This window comes from Scardinius erythrophthalmus (genome assembly GCF_964197995.2).
Source record: "Scardinius erythrophthalmus genome assembly, chromosome: 20".
NCBI lineage: Eukaryota > Metazoa > Chordata > Actinopteri > Cypriniformes > Leuciscidae > Scardinius > Scardinius erythrophthalmus.
This window is the reverse complement of record NC_138240.1, coordinates 7511986-7528880: the sequence shown is the minus strand read 5'-3', so window position 1 is coordinate 7528880 and position 16895 is coordinate 7511986. Positions and strand designations below refer to the sequence as shown.

At 34.8% G+C, this 16895-nt stretch overlaps 1 protein-coding gene across 1 annotated transcript; it reads right to left on the bottom strand.

The window, feature by feature from the left end:
• sap30bp (SAP30 binding protein) lies at positions 1–16780 on the bottom strand. The gene is made up of 11 exons (XM_081348260.1): positions 16630–16780; positions 15242–15366; positions 13572–13616; positions 11320–11362; positions 7277–7365; positions 4392–4483; positions 4207–4267; positions 4076–4127; positions 3924–3982; positions 3708–3792; positions 1–1297 (listed from the first exon to the last, which is right to left on the bottom strand). Exons 1-11 carry the CDS (start codon positions 16721–16723, stop codon positions 1119–1121), a joined length of 924 nt encoding a protein of 307 aa, XP_081204386.1. The 5' UTR covers positions 16724–16780; the 3' UTR covers positions 1–1118.
• Positions 16781–16895: the final 115 nt, after the last annotated feature.

Genomic DNA, 16895 nt, shown 5'->3' with positions numbered 1-16895 from the left:
CCCACATTCTCAGCAGAAGGGTTTAAATATGACCAAGGGAAAGTGCCAGAAAATCATCTCATTGCACAGGATTTCTTAGCTTGAACAAAAACTTGGATGGCTCGAGTTCAGAATGGAAAAGGTATCGCTTAGATATAAATCAGTCATCCATCTAGTAGATGCACACCATCTTTCAATTTCAGAACCCAAAAACACATTCCTCATCCACAAAAAGTTCTTTAACACTACCTGACATCGCATTTCTGTTTCTTCATCCCAGAGGCAGATCCTTTCAGGTTTGATTTAAACGCAGCACAGTTTTATAAATTCAACAGCTTTGCAATTATACAAAAAAACATTTATTTTTACACTGTTGAGCTACAGAAAAGCCACAGAGACGTTTTAATATATACATGTTTAAAAGAAAACCCTACTTGCAATGCTAAAATTAAATAAAAGACAAATGACAGGGAAAAAAAAAAGTGTAAAAATGAACTTGCACCAAATTATCAGACCACCTTCTGTCTACACAATAAATGCAATAATACAGTCAATTAGCCCTGATCAGTTGTAATACAATACTGAATGAAGACTCCAGTGATGTTTAATTGGTGTTCTGTGTGACGTGACCTATCCAAAAACATGAAAATGGAAACAGGCAAACCTGACTGGTCATCTATCAAACAATGAATGATTACTAAAAGGAAAAATAAAATGCAAAATTACTCAATAACTTGTTGCAAGTTTGACAGAGTTTTCATATGTTGGACATGAAAGTTCAGATGACTTGCAATGCATGACAGCTGCAGGATAGTTTTTACATACATGAAATCAATGGAAAACATCTGGGCAAAGACAACCAAGAAGTTTAAATACAAAAAAAAGTGTCAACCATCGGATGAATGCATTTGAAACAGCTAGTCAAATTTTACACAAATGTCTGGGTACAATTATGCCATTATGAAGATATATCCAAAATATTCTCTTTCTGAAAATGAGATAAAGACCATCTATTCCAGTTGCCAGACAGTTTAAACCGGCTGTTGCTCAAATAAAACAGCAGGACCTGTTACTTTTCCACGTGACACTGCCATTGACTATCAATCTGGCAAACTGATTTTCAACACTTTTTTTCCATGTCATTGCTTAGCTTTTTTGAGAATGGTTCCCACTGCAGAGATGACAGTGGTTTTGGTGCCGCTGGCTGTTGTGGTCACAGAGACGACTCCAGGGAGGGTGGCAGTGGTGGTGAGGAGGGCGGGTTGTGCCAGGGTCACTGGCACGGCTGAATCCCACTTGCTCTTCCTCTTCTGAGCATCTGCTGGGTCATAGCACTTAGTTTAATTCAACTAGAACTAATGGTAGGTTTGTTTGCAGTAACACTAACCAACAAAGACTGAATTATAATTCAACAAATGTTGGGCTGTCACAATTCCTCAATTAAAGTACAGTACTTGATTTAAAATAATTCTCGATTGCAATTTGCCCATGTCGTTTAACTGGCAAAACACGGAAGTGGTGCATTCCACGGACGGCATAATTAGACCTTTTCAAAGGCTGCACGATATATCAAGACCATTTAAAGGTGCAGTGTGTGATTTTTAGCGGCATCTAGTGGTGAGGAGCATGTGGATTATTTACATGCATGCAAGTTACGAGTTTCTACCAGCGTCCCCGTTTACAGTAAATGCTGCAATAACGTTCATCTGGGAACGCAACGTGCACCATTTCACCAGATATGTAACGTAAATCATTTATAAACCAACACAGGAGAATACATCAATACATTACTAAACAAGCAAACTGTTGTTCATCGTGATTTAATAATACATTTTAAATTTCAAATAAAAGTTCAAACCCTCGCTCTGAGTTTGCAAGTTTTGATGTCCACATGTTTGTTTGTTTTTTCAAAAAGTGGCGGCTAAATATTGGAAATTTTAATTAAATCTTGTTTGGCCAATATTAAACAAGGATTTGATCATGCTGTAAAGAGTAACAACAACAATCACCAGACGTTGGTGCCCTCTGGAGGCATTTATTATAATACATAATGAACATAAGTTGTGTATTTTATGTATTTTATCAGTATTGTTCAATACAACAATATGATTTACTAGCTTTTTGATACTTTCTTTGAACCAATTATTACTGCCTCATTGTTATTATACCAATGTATTTTAAGTAGGGATGCAACGATACCATTTTTTCAGAATCGATCCGATAGCAAAAATTCTGAGTATCGGCCGATACCGATCCGTACCGATACCAGCGCAATTTTTTTTAATCAAGTAGAATTTCTATAACTCTGTGTTGAACTGATAATAAGAACTGAAAAAAAGAAAAACAACAACAAAAAATATGATCATAATCTGACATAAATGCTTTTATAAACTAGGTAAGTGGATAATTCAGCAGTAAAATTTAGTCTAGAAAAATCACGAGTGCACAATAATTGTATAAAATCTGAACATTTCGTGGAAAAAAATGTTTATTGGGGAACAAATTAGAGACAATAAGTGTAACACTAAATCTGGTAAAACATTACACATTGCTCTTTGTATCGTTGTAAAATACATTCATGAAAAACAAGATAAAAATCAAAAATAGCAATTATTTTATATATAGCCTACTATCAAATTGAGACATTTTTTAAATGTATAGCACAGCTGTTTAATGAGACATATGATAGATAGGACAGAACAAGAACGGCTATTAATAAGCTTTCATTGCGTCACTGTATTATGATATGAAAGGCTCCAATACAGTGTGGCACAAAGCGCTTATGCACATCCCGAGCGCAGAATGATGCGCTTGAAGCAACATGAGTCACAGCGCGCAGTGCGTCGAGTCCACATTGAAAAGTTTAAAGCACAAAGAAAATACATATTGATGCGTAGTGTATTATACAGTATCTATCTATGCAATAGTCTATTCAGCATTTTCTTTTAACAGTTTTAAATTTCAGTTACTGTGCGTGTGAAGAACAAATAGTGCTCTCTACTCCAGTGTTGTGATCTAACAGACACCCGGTAGAAAGTAACATGATTAAGGTATCGTTACAGCAATAAAGTCCAGCAAGATAAAGTTGTTTTATGCGAAATCATAGACCTTTATCTACAGATCAGGTATAATAATAGTAACATTGAATCAGCTTGGAGAGAGTTTCATCGTGTTAACTGTCGTAACCGAACGCGACGCGCTGTTTGAATGCTGAATGAAGAATGATTGACAGCCGCAGCTGAGGGAAACAATAACACAGAATAGTATACGCACAATATCGGATTTGGATCGGCCTCATCTGACCGATACCCGATCCTCCAAAAATGGCAGTATCGGAGCCGATACCGATACTGAGTATCGGATCAGTGCATCCCTAATTTTAAGTAATTTTAATGGTTGTTCTTCACTTAGGTCTATTTGTATCACCACAAAAAGTGTATCCGATTACTTGATTAATTGTCAAAATAATCAACCAATAATGTACCAAATGACCAAAATAATCGTTAGTGACAGCCCTAAACATTTGCATTTCATTATCATGAAACTAGAAATGGCTTATGCAACTATTATCATAGTGGCGACACACTAGGAGTAAAGAAAATAAGTAAAAGTAAAAGTATAGCAGGCTTTTATCATACAACAATAACATTGCCTATTTATGTTGCAATTTCATCACTTTACATTTAAAGCCCTTATTTTTGCATCAAACACTCAATCATGCATTGTACCTGTGGATGAGGCAGTTGTTGCGTTTGTGGCCAGAGCTGCTGCATTAGAAGTGGTGCCTTTTTTAGTGCCCGTCACAAATTCAATCTAAAGACACATGGGTAAAACATTGTAACTCTCAGTGAGGTTTTGGCCCATATAGAAGAAAGAAACCTTTTAATATTATAAAAAAATAAAAAATAATAATAATAATAAGTGGAGTGCCTCAAGGTTTTAACCTTGGTCTTTTCCTTTTTGGCTTTTTCCAGCTTGTCCATCTCCACCTTTTGAGCTTTGGCTGTGGAGAGAATAGCACACAAATGGTTAACAGATGTAATCAATTTAATCCATGTGAGTTGAAATGTCAAATTCAATTTTAAGCAAAATTTACCTAGTGCCTCATAATATGAATCCTCTGACCAGCCATGGGGGTCAAACATGTCCTATGGAGAAGTAAAAACAAAAAGTTTTTTAAAACAGCAATGTGTGTTTACATGGTATTAAAAGGTAAACATTACATACTTTTGGATAATTGGTTCCAAGTTCATCAATTCCACAGAACTGGATTAGCTTCTCATAAATACTATAAACACAAACACATGGTTAGTTTGCAAACAAATAACAGTACTTTAAACTGTATCAAAATATAATCAGCTTCAGGTTATGTCTGGTGCATGGCGGGTCATTAAAACTTGTTATCTCCAGACCTTGGGTTGCGAAACTCTTTCTTCATTTGAATATGGCTGTTTGTATCAAAGTCTCCATGAAGCTTCCGCTCGTAAAGTTTAAATATCTTTTCCTACAAACAGAAAAGGTACAACAGTCTTATTATCTAATTATTTTTCCTATCATTATTGATATTAAGTATCATCATAATGCATGATCTTGCCAAATAAACAAATTGTCTATTTTTTATTTTAAATGCAAGTTTATGTCAAAAGTGCACTACGAAACAAGAAAAATACTGTTTCCTCTCTTGTTGTGAGACACTAGGAATGAATAAAGTCTTTGTACGACTGCGAGTTTCTAGAACTAGAGGGTGATTTTTGACAACCGGACTCCAAGAAGCACTTGGAGATGAGCCATTTTCAGTTTTCCTTCACATTCCAAGAAGTCAAATAAATTTAAAAGTCCTTTGTTGACAGTTAAGACACTGATCTTCATTTGTACAAAATGGACTACAAGAAAGTTAGCAGGAAGACCAACTGAGGTGTATAAGGGAATGAGGATCATGTCTGAGCAGCGATAAAAGCATAGCCACAAGGACAGGATATTAATCATGACGTGGAAAAGCACATCCCATCTATCAGTACTAGGCTGTACAATACTGAGTGTGAAAACCACACCCGTGTACACCTGCCCCAACAGCTCATGAGACAGAGCTATAACAGGAAGTGCTATGATTAATAAGAAATTTGAGAATGAGATATGAATAAATATTAACAAACCACATTATTCTAAAGAAATATGTTCAAAAATGACCTACGCATCAACATGGTTTTGACATCCCTGACCTCAAATCTTTAAATCACTGGACATGTTCTGACAGGATGCAAGTTGCATGATATAGGGCAAACTGCCAGTCCTTACCCCAGGGTGAGGCAAAACACCTGAAAGACTGACACCCACAACCTTCCACCCCCTTGAGCCCCCCCCAGTGCCACACCCTGAGATAAAACATGGCAGTCAGGATCTGAACATGTGCTCTAAACACCGTTGCCAAGAACTAAAACAATGAACTCATATGATCTCTTTTTATGACTGTTGATGATAAAGTGTAGTGTAGCAGTCCAACCAAAACAGAGCAGCTGAGAGAATGTTTTTCAGCTGGTATACGGAAAAAAAAAAATATCAGAATTCACCAAGAATGAGAAGCACCAATCATATCGTTTATTTGCATTCACAGTCCATGTTGTTTTAGCCAGCGTCTTTTTAATTTAAAAGATTAGTTCACCAAAAAATTTAATTTCTGTCATTAATTACTCCCCCTCATGTTGTTCCAAACCTGTAAGACATTTGTTCATCTTCAGAACAGACATTAAGATATTTTTGATGAAATCCAAGAGCTTTCTGTGCCTCCATATACATACAGCAACGCAACTACCACTTTTCAAGGCCCAGAAAGGTTTTGTCTGCGAACAAAATATTCTCGTAGTTTCATAAAATTAAGGTTGAACCACTGTAGTCACACGATTATGTTAACGTTGTCTTTACTACCTTTCTTGGGCTTGAAAGTGGAAATTGAGTTGCTGTATGTATATGGAGGCGCAGAAAGTTCTCAGATTTAATCAATTATCTTAATTTTTGTTCCAAAGATGAACGAAGGTCTTACGGGTTTGCAACGACTTGAGGGTGAGTAATTATTTTCATTTTTGGGTGAACTATCCCTTTAATTAAGATACTATTATTAATTTTCAACCAGTATTTTGTATTTATTTTTGTATTTCCTATTTTTCATTTTAATTTTAGTTAAAGGTTTAGTAATTTTGTTGTGCATTTTTGTCAGTTTTATATAATAAAACTGTATGTCTATATAATTCACATTATACTATATTTCTGTTTGTTATTTTAGTACATCAAGTTAAACTAAATGAAAATGAGAAATTTTGACTTAGCAAACAGCTGAAAATAAAAAAAACATTTATTTTATTTGAAATAATGGAATTTATGGTTTTAGTTAACTATAATAACCCAGACTTTAGCTTCAAGTATTTATGCAAATAAAAGTAACAGACAGTGTTTGTTTATACGGATGATGACTTAATTAAAAACCCTATTTCAGCATGAGAATACAATCGGCATAAAGTCAGGTCTACTTTGAAGCATACATCCTAAACTAACAACGAGCGAAATATATTTTACAGCATGCATATTTTTTTTAATATTAGTTAATAAAAATACAATTGTTCATGTAAGTTCACAGTGCCTTGACTAATGTTAACAGAAACACCCTTTTATTTTAAAACATTTATTAGTACATGATGAAATTACATTTACCTAAGACTAGCCTACAAAATTCTGTAGTCATTTTAACTAATGTAGTTCATGTCAACAAATGAGACGTTATTGTAAAGTGTTACAGAAGAGGCCTTCTGACTGACATTTAAATTGACCGACTACTTTTTAACATCATGTTTATGTACAAATTTGAAATTATTGTACAGCAGTCTATTATCAAAGTCAATAAGCGCTCATTCAAATAATCATGCAACAATTTCCACAAAAGGAGTAGAAAATGTGTTGACTTCTGTCAAAAATTTTGTATGTCCAAATGTTACAATTTCACAAATGTTAAGTGTCCTATAGGATCTAATTTACTTATTTAACTAAAAGGACCTCACTAACATGTGATCAGTGCAACAGTCTTTAACAGCTTTGCGTGTAAAAATGTGACTCCTGGAAATGGTATAGAAGCCAAACATTTGGCCCGGTCTTGTTATTTGTTTGTGCAATATGCATAAGCCTGTGAATGGTCAGCGTGCAAGCTATCTGATAGCAGCTGAGACTACCATCTATCAAAAACAAGTTCTCTCATTGGACCCCATGGCAGCAAGTCAAGAACATCTCAAACAGAACAGAGCAACAATCTCACCTGCAGATGACTGGAACAACGCCCGGCGGGTTCAGGAGGAATTCTGATCTCGTCGGGAGACATGTTCCGAACCTTCTCCGAAAACTGTGCTATAAAGAAGAAGAAAATACTAATTTGAAGAATTAAATACATGAATGTTACAATTTACTTTACAGTATAAACAGGTGTGCTGCAATAGAGTAATGACAATCATATACTCATAAAAACAAACAAATTTTTTTTCAAGAAAATATAGTTGTGCTTGCCCATGCAAACTCTCTGCTAGGATGCCAGGGCATTGCTATGCATGTTATATCTAGCATGTTGTTAAGGTGTATTGGATGATATGTGTGTACTGTATTTATACTAATTAATTAATAAATAAATAAATAAATATATATATATATATATATATATATATATATATATATATATATATATATATATATATATATATATATATATATATATATATATATATATATATATATATATAAAATGTGCAAGCTTGTTTATAATTATTTAAGTTACAATTTTTCTTTGGTATATTTTTTAAATAAAATATGTTTCAATATGCCTGTATGTTGTGCAATTAAATTTGTCTTTGATTTAGATTTTTACATATTTCACAAACGAAAATTACTGCCAACTTAAAAAGTGAGCACATACTAAAAACTATGAATAAATACAGAAATAAATCATGAAGAAAATCCTTCTCCCATAAGCGGTATAAAGTTTCCAAACACACAAATATTCACGATTCCATATGCAACTTTAACCTCAAACAAAACAAAAATATTTTCACATGTTTAAAATGACACTAATCTACTACAATTACGCAAGCATTTGCGAGAGCTGTATTCTGTATTTTTTCTTTATTCCTTCAAACTAGAAGTGTCTATCAGCAGCCTGTCAGACATCTCTGGAGCAAATTACGGAGAAATGGAATTTGTGGTTGCGTACACATGCAGCAGTGAACACTATTCAAACCATACTGGTTGGAACAGGCTACTGCCGAATTCCCTTTCACCTCACCTCCTCTCTTCTCAATCCCACACACCCTTCCTCCCCCATCTGCCTCTCTCACACCCCCTGGCTGCTGTTCTGGACAGGTCTGAGGCAACGACTGTGGGCCAAAACATGCCTCCGTTTGTTAAAACACATGACAGACGCACACACAAACACAAGCAGGGATGGGCTGGGTGGAGCACTCTATAAGTGGCAGACTTCCCAAAGCAATGCACAGACACACAGACATAAACATGTAGAAACAGGCCCTCTAGCGATGGAAACTTGCCGAGGTAGGTCGAAATTTCGGAAAGGTAAAATAATTTTTCATAAGAATTGCCTTACGCACACTGAACATTTGAGGACAACCCTTTGGCTAAACAGATCATGCACACATGTAGAGCTACTCTAAAGAGGTAGAAAAGAGTAGAACACACAGATAGCATTTAATATAATCAGATTCACTATTATTATTGCTCTTTTTTATGGTTAGGGATTTTAGAAACTCCTAATCCTAAGTATTGAAAATCGACTCATAACTCCTACATAAATGAAACCTCAAATTGTGCAGCTTCTCAAGATGACAGGCTTTAGGACAAGTGATCAGACTTGCTATTTTTTACCAGGCGGATGTTAAAAAAGGAAAAATAAGTCCCATAAACTGTGGGATAAAAAAAAGAAACCTTTGTCACAGAGTGCAACAGTGCCAGCGCACTTATTCAGTGACAGTGGTTTTTCCTGTTCTTTTAAGGTGAACAACATTACAAACTTTGATTTGAAGCAAAATTGGACAAAAAGGTATTTGAAAATAAGAGAAAAAGACAAAGGTAGAAGGCTGTCTACTTAATGGCTTTGATGGTGAAAAGAACTACACTCCCATGAAGCATTGTGAATGACATAATGGATAAATATAAAACTATTGATGGCTAATTATACATAGGAACAATATATTTTATGTTTCTTGCAGCAACCACATAAAAACAACCCAGAACACCCTAGCAACTAGGGCTGGGTATTGACACAAATTTTATCATTCGATTAAACTTTGATTCACAATCTTGCGATTTGATAAGCCATTTTATTGATGTCTTTCCCTGGCTGAAACCTGATTGATGATAGTAGTAGTAAAGTGGAAAAGATGATCCGTACATGACACGTGCACCTCGTGCTGCTGCTTCGCTTAATCTGTGATCTGCCACGTCACATTTAAGAGAGCCAAAATGGTATTTATTGTTTGAATTTCATTTATAAAATGGACAGAATTTGAAATCTGAGACTTTATTTAGTTTATTTAGTAAAAAAAAAAGCTTATTTGATTTACTGGATGGTACTGTAAGTTAGCTACAATGTTCTGAAAACTGAAAACAGCATAGACTAATTTAGAGATTCTTTGTCATTTAAGAATCGATTTCGGTTCATAAAAATGAGAATCGATTAAAATCGAGAAATCAATATTTTTTTCAATATTAGCAACCGCCATGGCAAAACTAGAACAAAGGCAAACACAACTAATACTTTCTTAGAAAGTATAAAAACCTTGGTATAAAACTGTCAAAGTTTGCGATTGTATTTGTGGCTGAAAACTGTAGTTGGTCTGAAAGCTGTGTTTTATAAAGCATTCACACATGTCTTAATTACAGTGTGATTAGAGTAAATGTGGTAGCAGCAGGCAGCAAGTGTGCACAGGAATGTTGGCAAGACAGGGGTCTTCTATAAAATCCCTAAAATCCCCACTGTTGCTCTCAAGCCAGCTTTCTTATTCCTGATATGATTTAGTGCGATTTTAGCTGATTTTTTGAGCAGTAGTTCTCTCCCCATTTGTCATTTCCTCTCCATCAGAGTAACCACGCGTTAACTGTACATGACTCATTTCTCAGGCATCTTCAGAACTCAGTGTTCTCCCAAACAAGTGGCACCATCACACACAAAGCCCATACACCAACTCCAGTCTCAGAAAGACTCCAAAAAAGAGAAGGAGGGAAAATTAGAGCCGAATGTAAAGATCTTCTGTCTCCCAACCACAAAGCAAATCTTTGAGTCTCCAGCAAGACCTTCCTTTCTACGGTCTATTCTGATCTTTTCACATTTTAATGTGAAGAAAAACAAGACAAAGTGGAACGTTCAGTTACTCGTCCAAATGTCTTGTTTACAGTAACTCCCAACAATTGTAAAAGTAGAATATTCTGGCTCTGAGTGCATCAGAAAGATATGTGGCATTATAAATACAGTTTTTAATACATAAAAGTTTAGGGGCCCAAACTTCTAATGCAGACTGCATGTATTACATTGTTACGTTTTTTCATGAAGAACGTACTCTCTCTATGTTCCAGCTGATGAACGATAAAATATTGACAGCCAATCAGTTGACACCCAACTATAAAGAGCTTGAGCATTTAAAACAGTAGGTGAAAACTGCAGGGCATGCTTATTATAATCAGAACATTATCGTGCATGAAGTGGACACTAATAGTTTTTGTTATAGTTAGGGTTATAGTTATCATTCTTGGTGTGAATGGGCCTTTAGTTGGAAATTGGAATCGCTTCCAGAACAATTTTTTTCCAGCTGATGAACCATAAAAACATTGACAGCCAATCAGAATCCACCTGACTTTAAAAAGCTCTAGCATTTAAAGCGGCATACAACATAGCTGTATTGGGAGCTCATTATAAACAGAACGAAATCATCTGTTAATCATCTAATATAGTTATCAATCTTGGTGTGAATGGGCCTTAAGTGGAAAAAGAAAAATGCACTCATAGAAAAATGAAAGGAAAAATCATGACTTTGATGAACAAGCATTAAAATTGAAGTGCTGTACGATCCTGAGGTCTCACTGTAATCAAACTAATATCACACAGAGTTGCCATAAAACAGAACTGAAGCAATCCAACCTGGATCACTCATTTCCTGGGCACGGCCAAGGTACACAAACACACACCTCAGCAACTTTCTTGCACCATGTTGGCTGGAGCACAAACACACATCAATGCTTTCTACAATCTCTTTGGAAAGATATTTTACTTGAAGATGAGGGAATGATTAATTTGATACTTACCAACAAGCTCATTGGGGTCTTTAACCTCCACTTCCAGGACATCCTATAATAGAAGAAAAGGTTTAAAAAAAAAAAACACATATTGAAAATCAATAATACATTGATTTCAAGTGTTTTCAAGTAAGCTTGTACATCCACATAAGGTGAATTACGATAAACCAAGTGATATATTTGGCCATTTTGGCCATATCAGCATCAAATAATAACTGTGGCCTGCTTGTTGATTTAACAAGTGTCAGCACCCCCTTGTGTAAGCTCCAAAAACTTCCAACAGAAAAGTCCAAGGATAAACAGTTTTTAATTTTCAAATATTTTTACGTAAATATAGCGTAAATAGAGTGTTCATTAACGCACGTCTTTATACACTACTAGCGATTCAGAAGAGAAAAGGTTTAATCCTTTGCTGTAGCTTTTAAAACACAAAATGTCTTTCCTGGAAAGCTTAAAACCCAAGGCGTGATGAAATCTGCACCAAAGTGCAAAAGCCCCGAGTAGTAAAAAATACACTGGGCCTCTATTCACTGTCCTCCTTTACACAATCTCAGATACAGTCACTCGGCAACAGAATGTGCAGATGGAAGAATCGTCTCGTAAAAGCGCCCAAGCAGAAAATGTGTCTAGGACAGCACAGAGAGAAAGATATGACTCACAGAAAGAGATGAATCTCTTGTAGCCAAAAGCGCAAATCCTAACAACAGTCCTTTCACTTGAAAACTCACTATGGCAAAACAATGTTAGACACACAAAAAAGACCCATCCATCTCCACTGAGGCAGGGGGCCTGCCTAAAAAGGGGTCTTTTTCATTCAGATTAGCCCAAAAATGGGACCACGGGTTAAAGGAGCTACCCCTCGCTATTTCATTGTCATGCTCTGGCATGCACTTTAACAACACTGAAGACAAAACAAATTTCTGAATAATAAAGTTATAAGAAGACACTTAAGCAAGTGAAGATTACAGCCTGTGCTTAAAAGGAATTGTTACCTTCATGCCATTCCAAACACATTTTTGTGTGGAAAATAGTTGTAAAAAAGATTCATTAAAATTCCCCTTTTTGGGCCCTAATGAAAAACAACACCATATGAGTTTGGAACAACAAGAGTGCGAGTAAATGAGAATTGTCATTTTTGGGGTGAAAAAACAGTCAAGGACAAACATGAACTGAACCCACACATAAAAAGAAAAAGCACCATAACTCTTACATTTGAAAACGTTCTTATTAAGCAATCATGATTTAATCATTTCATTACAAAACATGTCTTATATCATTTAGTGATTACGAAGAACGGCGCTCTCTCTCTGGGGTGTGGCTCTAAATTGATGCAACATCACAAGCTACTATTGTGAAAAAGTCATTTCAGTGCATGAAATAACTTGCCAATGCAGTGCTTTGCACATCTGAATTCCTTTAAGATTACTTTAGAATACAGATTCTAAAACTATCATGGAAGCACCATGTAAATACCACACTTTTATTCAGCAAGGATGTATTAAATTGATAGTCAAGTAACAGTCAAGACGTTTACATTATATTTCAAATAAATGCTGTTCTTTTTAACGTACTATTCAAAGATTCAAACAGAAAGTTCCCACACAAAAAAATTAAACAGCTGTTTTAAATAATAAGAAATGTTTCTTGAGCAGCAAATCAGCATATTAGAATGATCTCTGAAGGATCATGTGACACTGAAGACTGGAGTAATGATGCCATCACAGGAATAAATTACATTTTAAAATATATTTCACAATATGACTATTTACTTTATTTGTGATCAAATAAAAAACATTTAAAAACGTTACTGTACCAAACTTTTGAATGGTAGTGTACATTCAGTTATGTTAGTTACTACAGCAACAGTTACTACATATACAAAACATTACAAATATTATCATCGAGTACCATGGTATTATCATCGAATAATCATCAAAATATCATAGTACTGTTGTTGTGTAAGAAAAAAAAAAACTTTAAACACACTGAAAACAGCTAAGTAAATTTCAAAGTACCTGCAGTACCTGCAGTGTGCATAAACCTGATGCTTAAAAAATAGGCAAAAAAAAAAAAAAAACATTAAGGACATGCTGTACTACTCATACGTCCCTTCTATGCAAGTTCAAACACACATGTTCCTCAGAAGGAGTGATGCAGTGTTCTCTTGGTTTGAGATCAATCATAACACTCCAGTAAATTTAGGAAGGGTGTGTCTTGAGTTTGATACCCAGAACAGGGAATTTAGGTAGGGTACCAAATACCTTCACATCATCTTGGGTCCGCCCTGAGTCCGACTCCTCCTCTTCCTATGAAATAAAAAAAAATAAAAACAGGGTCACCAAAGTCACATAACCATATTACCAAACCATATTCAAGAGCTCCCCCTTCAGGTGTGCAAAGTTACAACCATGGTTCTCAGAGAATGACTGGGAATTCAGTTCTGACAGGGAATTCAGTAACAATCAGAGTTGAATTAGAGGGAAATAAATTAAAATGACCAGGGGCCGGTTTCACAAAGATAGACTTTGACTATGGCTTAGATATAGTAGATAGTCAGACTTCAGATAGACATCTAAATCAGACCGTTGCACAAAGCACTTAAGACTCTGACTATCTTAAGTAGGACTACACTGCAATGCATTCTGGGTAAAATAAGACACTTTTCAAAACAAAAAACATGGAGGATCGAGTAAGCGTATTCAAACGCTCAGTGCAGTTTACCTCAGTGGAAAATATGTGTTTGTTGGAGGAGTATAACAGTTACAAGGACATTTTACGTGGGAAATTAAATTTAGCGGAGAATGTAGTAACAAGAAGAAATGTTTAATTTGGAAAAAGATTGCTATGACAGTTAACAAGTTAATCCTTGGACAAACGAAACCGACAGATGAAGCCCTCATTATTATATATTTCCAGTAGGTTACGGCGGTCCCTAAAAACCCTTTCCCTTCTCATAGCTCTCTCCATAACGTCGTCAGCAAACCACAAATTATAAGCCATTTTCCCTTTTCTTTTGGCTGTTTGTAATGTAACTGATTGTTACTGCTGGTTGCCAAGGTAACAGATTCTTAGACCTAAGTTAGCCTGGGGGTAAGGTGTCTAATTTTTTTGGTATAAATTAAGTCAGTCTTTATTTTTGTGAAACAGTCTAACTTGCATTAGAGTAGTCTATGAGCAAATTTTAGACTTGTCTAACACTATAGACCGGTCTAAAATAGCTTTGTGAAACCGGCCCCAGAAGAGGGGCAATAGTAAATTTACCCTGAGATCTTTTAATATAAAAACCTATATGCCAGTTTCACAAAGCTTAAACCTAGTCCCAGACTAAAACGCATGTTTGAGCAGTCTTACTGAAAGCAACTTGCACTGACTTAATATGTCAGTGTCAGTGTCATTGTTTTGTCTCAAGATGCACGCAAGCAATTTTTTTTTTTTCTAAGGTGAGTTTATAAAAGCTACTACTCCTGGCTTAACCTAAACCCTGTCTGTGAAAACAGGCCTTAATGACTAACAATGAGAAAAACTAGATCAGACTGTAGTCGTATTATGAAATAGTTTCTAACCTTTAAATGGCATTAATTCTATTACCTGTCAGGAATAATGTGCATTTAAAACAAATATATATATATATATAATATATATATAAAAAATGATAATGATATAATAATGGACTGGAAAATATTAAATATTTCAAATTAAGTGACAAATCAAGTAATCTCATCTCAGTAATTTGTTCATGTTTGTTTGCAACAATTTTTGCCCCAATTTCCTTTTGTTACAATCATCTCTAGTCTCCTCTAGTTAAAAAAATAATGATAAAAAAGGTCCTATAAAAATGTGAAGGATAATTTTGAGGAATAGGATTCCATGTGGATGTAATGGTCTGACACTAGAAAAACCCTACACTGAAAAAGATATGGTGAAAACTGACCGAATTTCTAGTGCTGTCCTCATCACTATCCTCATTTTCCGAGGGCTTCTCATCTGCCTCCTCCACACGACTCACGTCATCCTCTCCGTAACTAGCCGACACCAATCCACCATGAGATTCTGATTCTGCAGAACAAAAAGTAACCATTTTCAGTTCCACTCATCAAGATTTTCACAAGTACCTTGACTTCCATTCCTGATTATATCAAGGGGCATTACAACATAGTATCAGTTTGTTATCACTTAAAAAGCAAACACTGAAATGTATTAACATTATATAATATAGATCAGGAAGAGACAAACTGAATAAGAAAATTCATAAATAAATAAAGGCAGAAGTATGATTTTCCACATCACATGAAATAGCCAAATACTGCCAAATACTGTTTAAAAAAACGTGACAAATGATTTTGAGTTTAATTGGATATAGTTACAACGGTAGCCTATATACTATAGTTATTACAAGTTATTGTTGATACTGTAAATCCATAATACATTAATATGAGATCTTTTTGATGACAGTATAGGTTAACACCAAGTTACAATTGTTTTACAGTCATAACAAAGAATGTCACAAGCATAAAATTACTAGTGCTGGGCAACGATTAATCGCATACGAAATAAAAGTTTGTGTTTACATAATATATATATATATATATATATATATATATATATATATATATATATATATATATATATATATATATATATGTGTATGTGTGTATGTACTGTGTATAATTATTTTGTATATATATATATATATATATATATATATATATATATATATATATATATATATATATATATATATATACACACACACATATGTATATATTTAAAAAAATATATTTCTATATAAAATATGCATATTTATATATAATATAAATTATGTATAAATATACAGTATATACATGCAAATATTTCTTAAATATATACATAAATGTGTCTGTATTTCAAAATAATTATACACAGTACTACACACACATATATATTGTGTAAACACAAACTTTTATTTTGGATGCGAATGCGATTAATCGTTGCCCAGCACTAAAAATTACATTAAGTACCAGAAGAACATAGCTTAAAAAAAATCTTTATCAAAAAGTAAATTAAATAGAGAACGAGTCTCATTATGCGTAGTGCCCTCTACAGCACTCCACGGCCAAGTGTTCGTCGTAATAATAATTTCTTACAAGCCAACCATCAAGAAATAGCTAGTTGACAGTAATATATTTCACAAAATAAGCTATTTAAATGTAAATATTGCCTATTTCATCGCATTCGCTGTCATTTGTGGCGGCGCGTTAACCTAACCACAACAACAAAGCCATCAGTGTTACAAACCCCCAGTATTTACAAGCTTTTCCTAACATTCATTAGAGCTTATACCTTGATCATCTGTGTCTGGATCTGAATCCTGCTCTGAATCATCCCCATAAGCAGCTAGAGAGGAGAGAAGCGCACTTCTTTTACTGCTCGCCATGTTCAGCGCTGGCGCACATCAGTGACGTTATGGTCTATATTTCATCTGCGCATGCTCGGCGTTTCGAAACGCGCGTCGCGTAGAATACGCAAGCCTGTTTGGTTTCCATAGGTTACCACGACGCTTTTAAAAACTTTGATCAAACATGCAAACTTATGGTAGAATTTACACT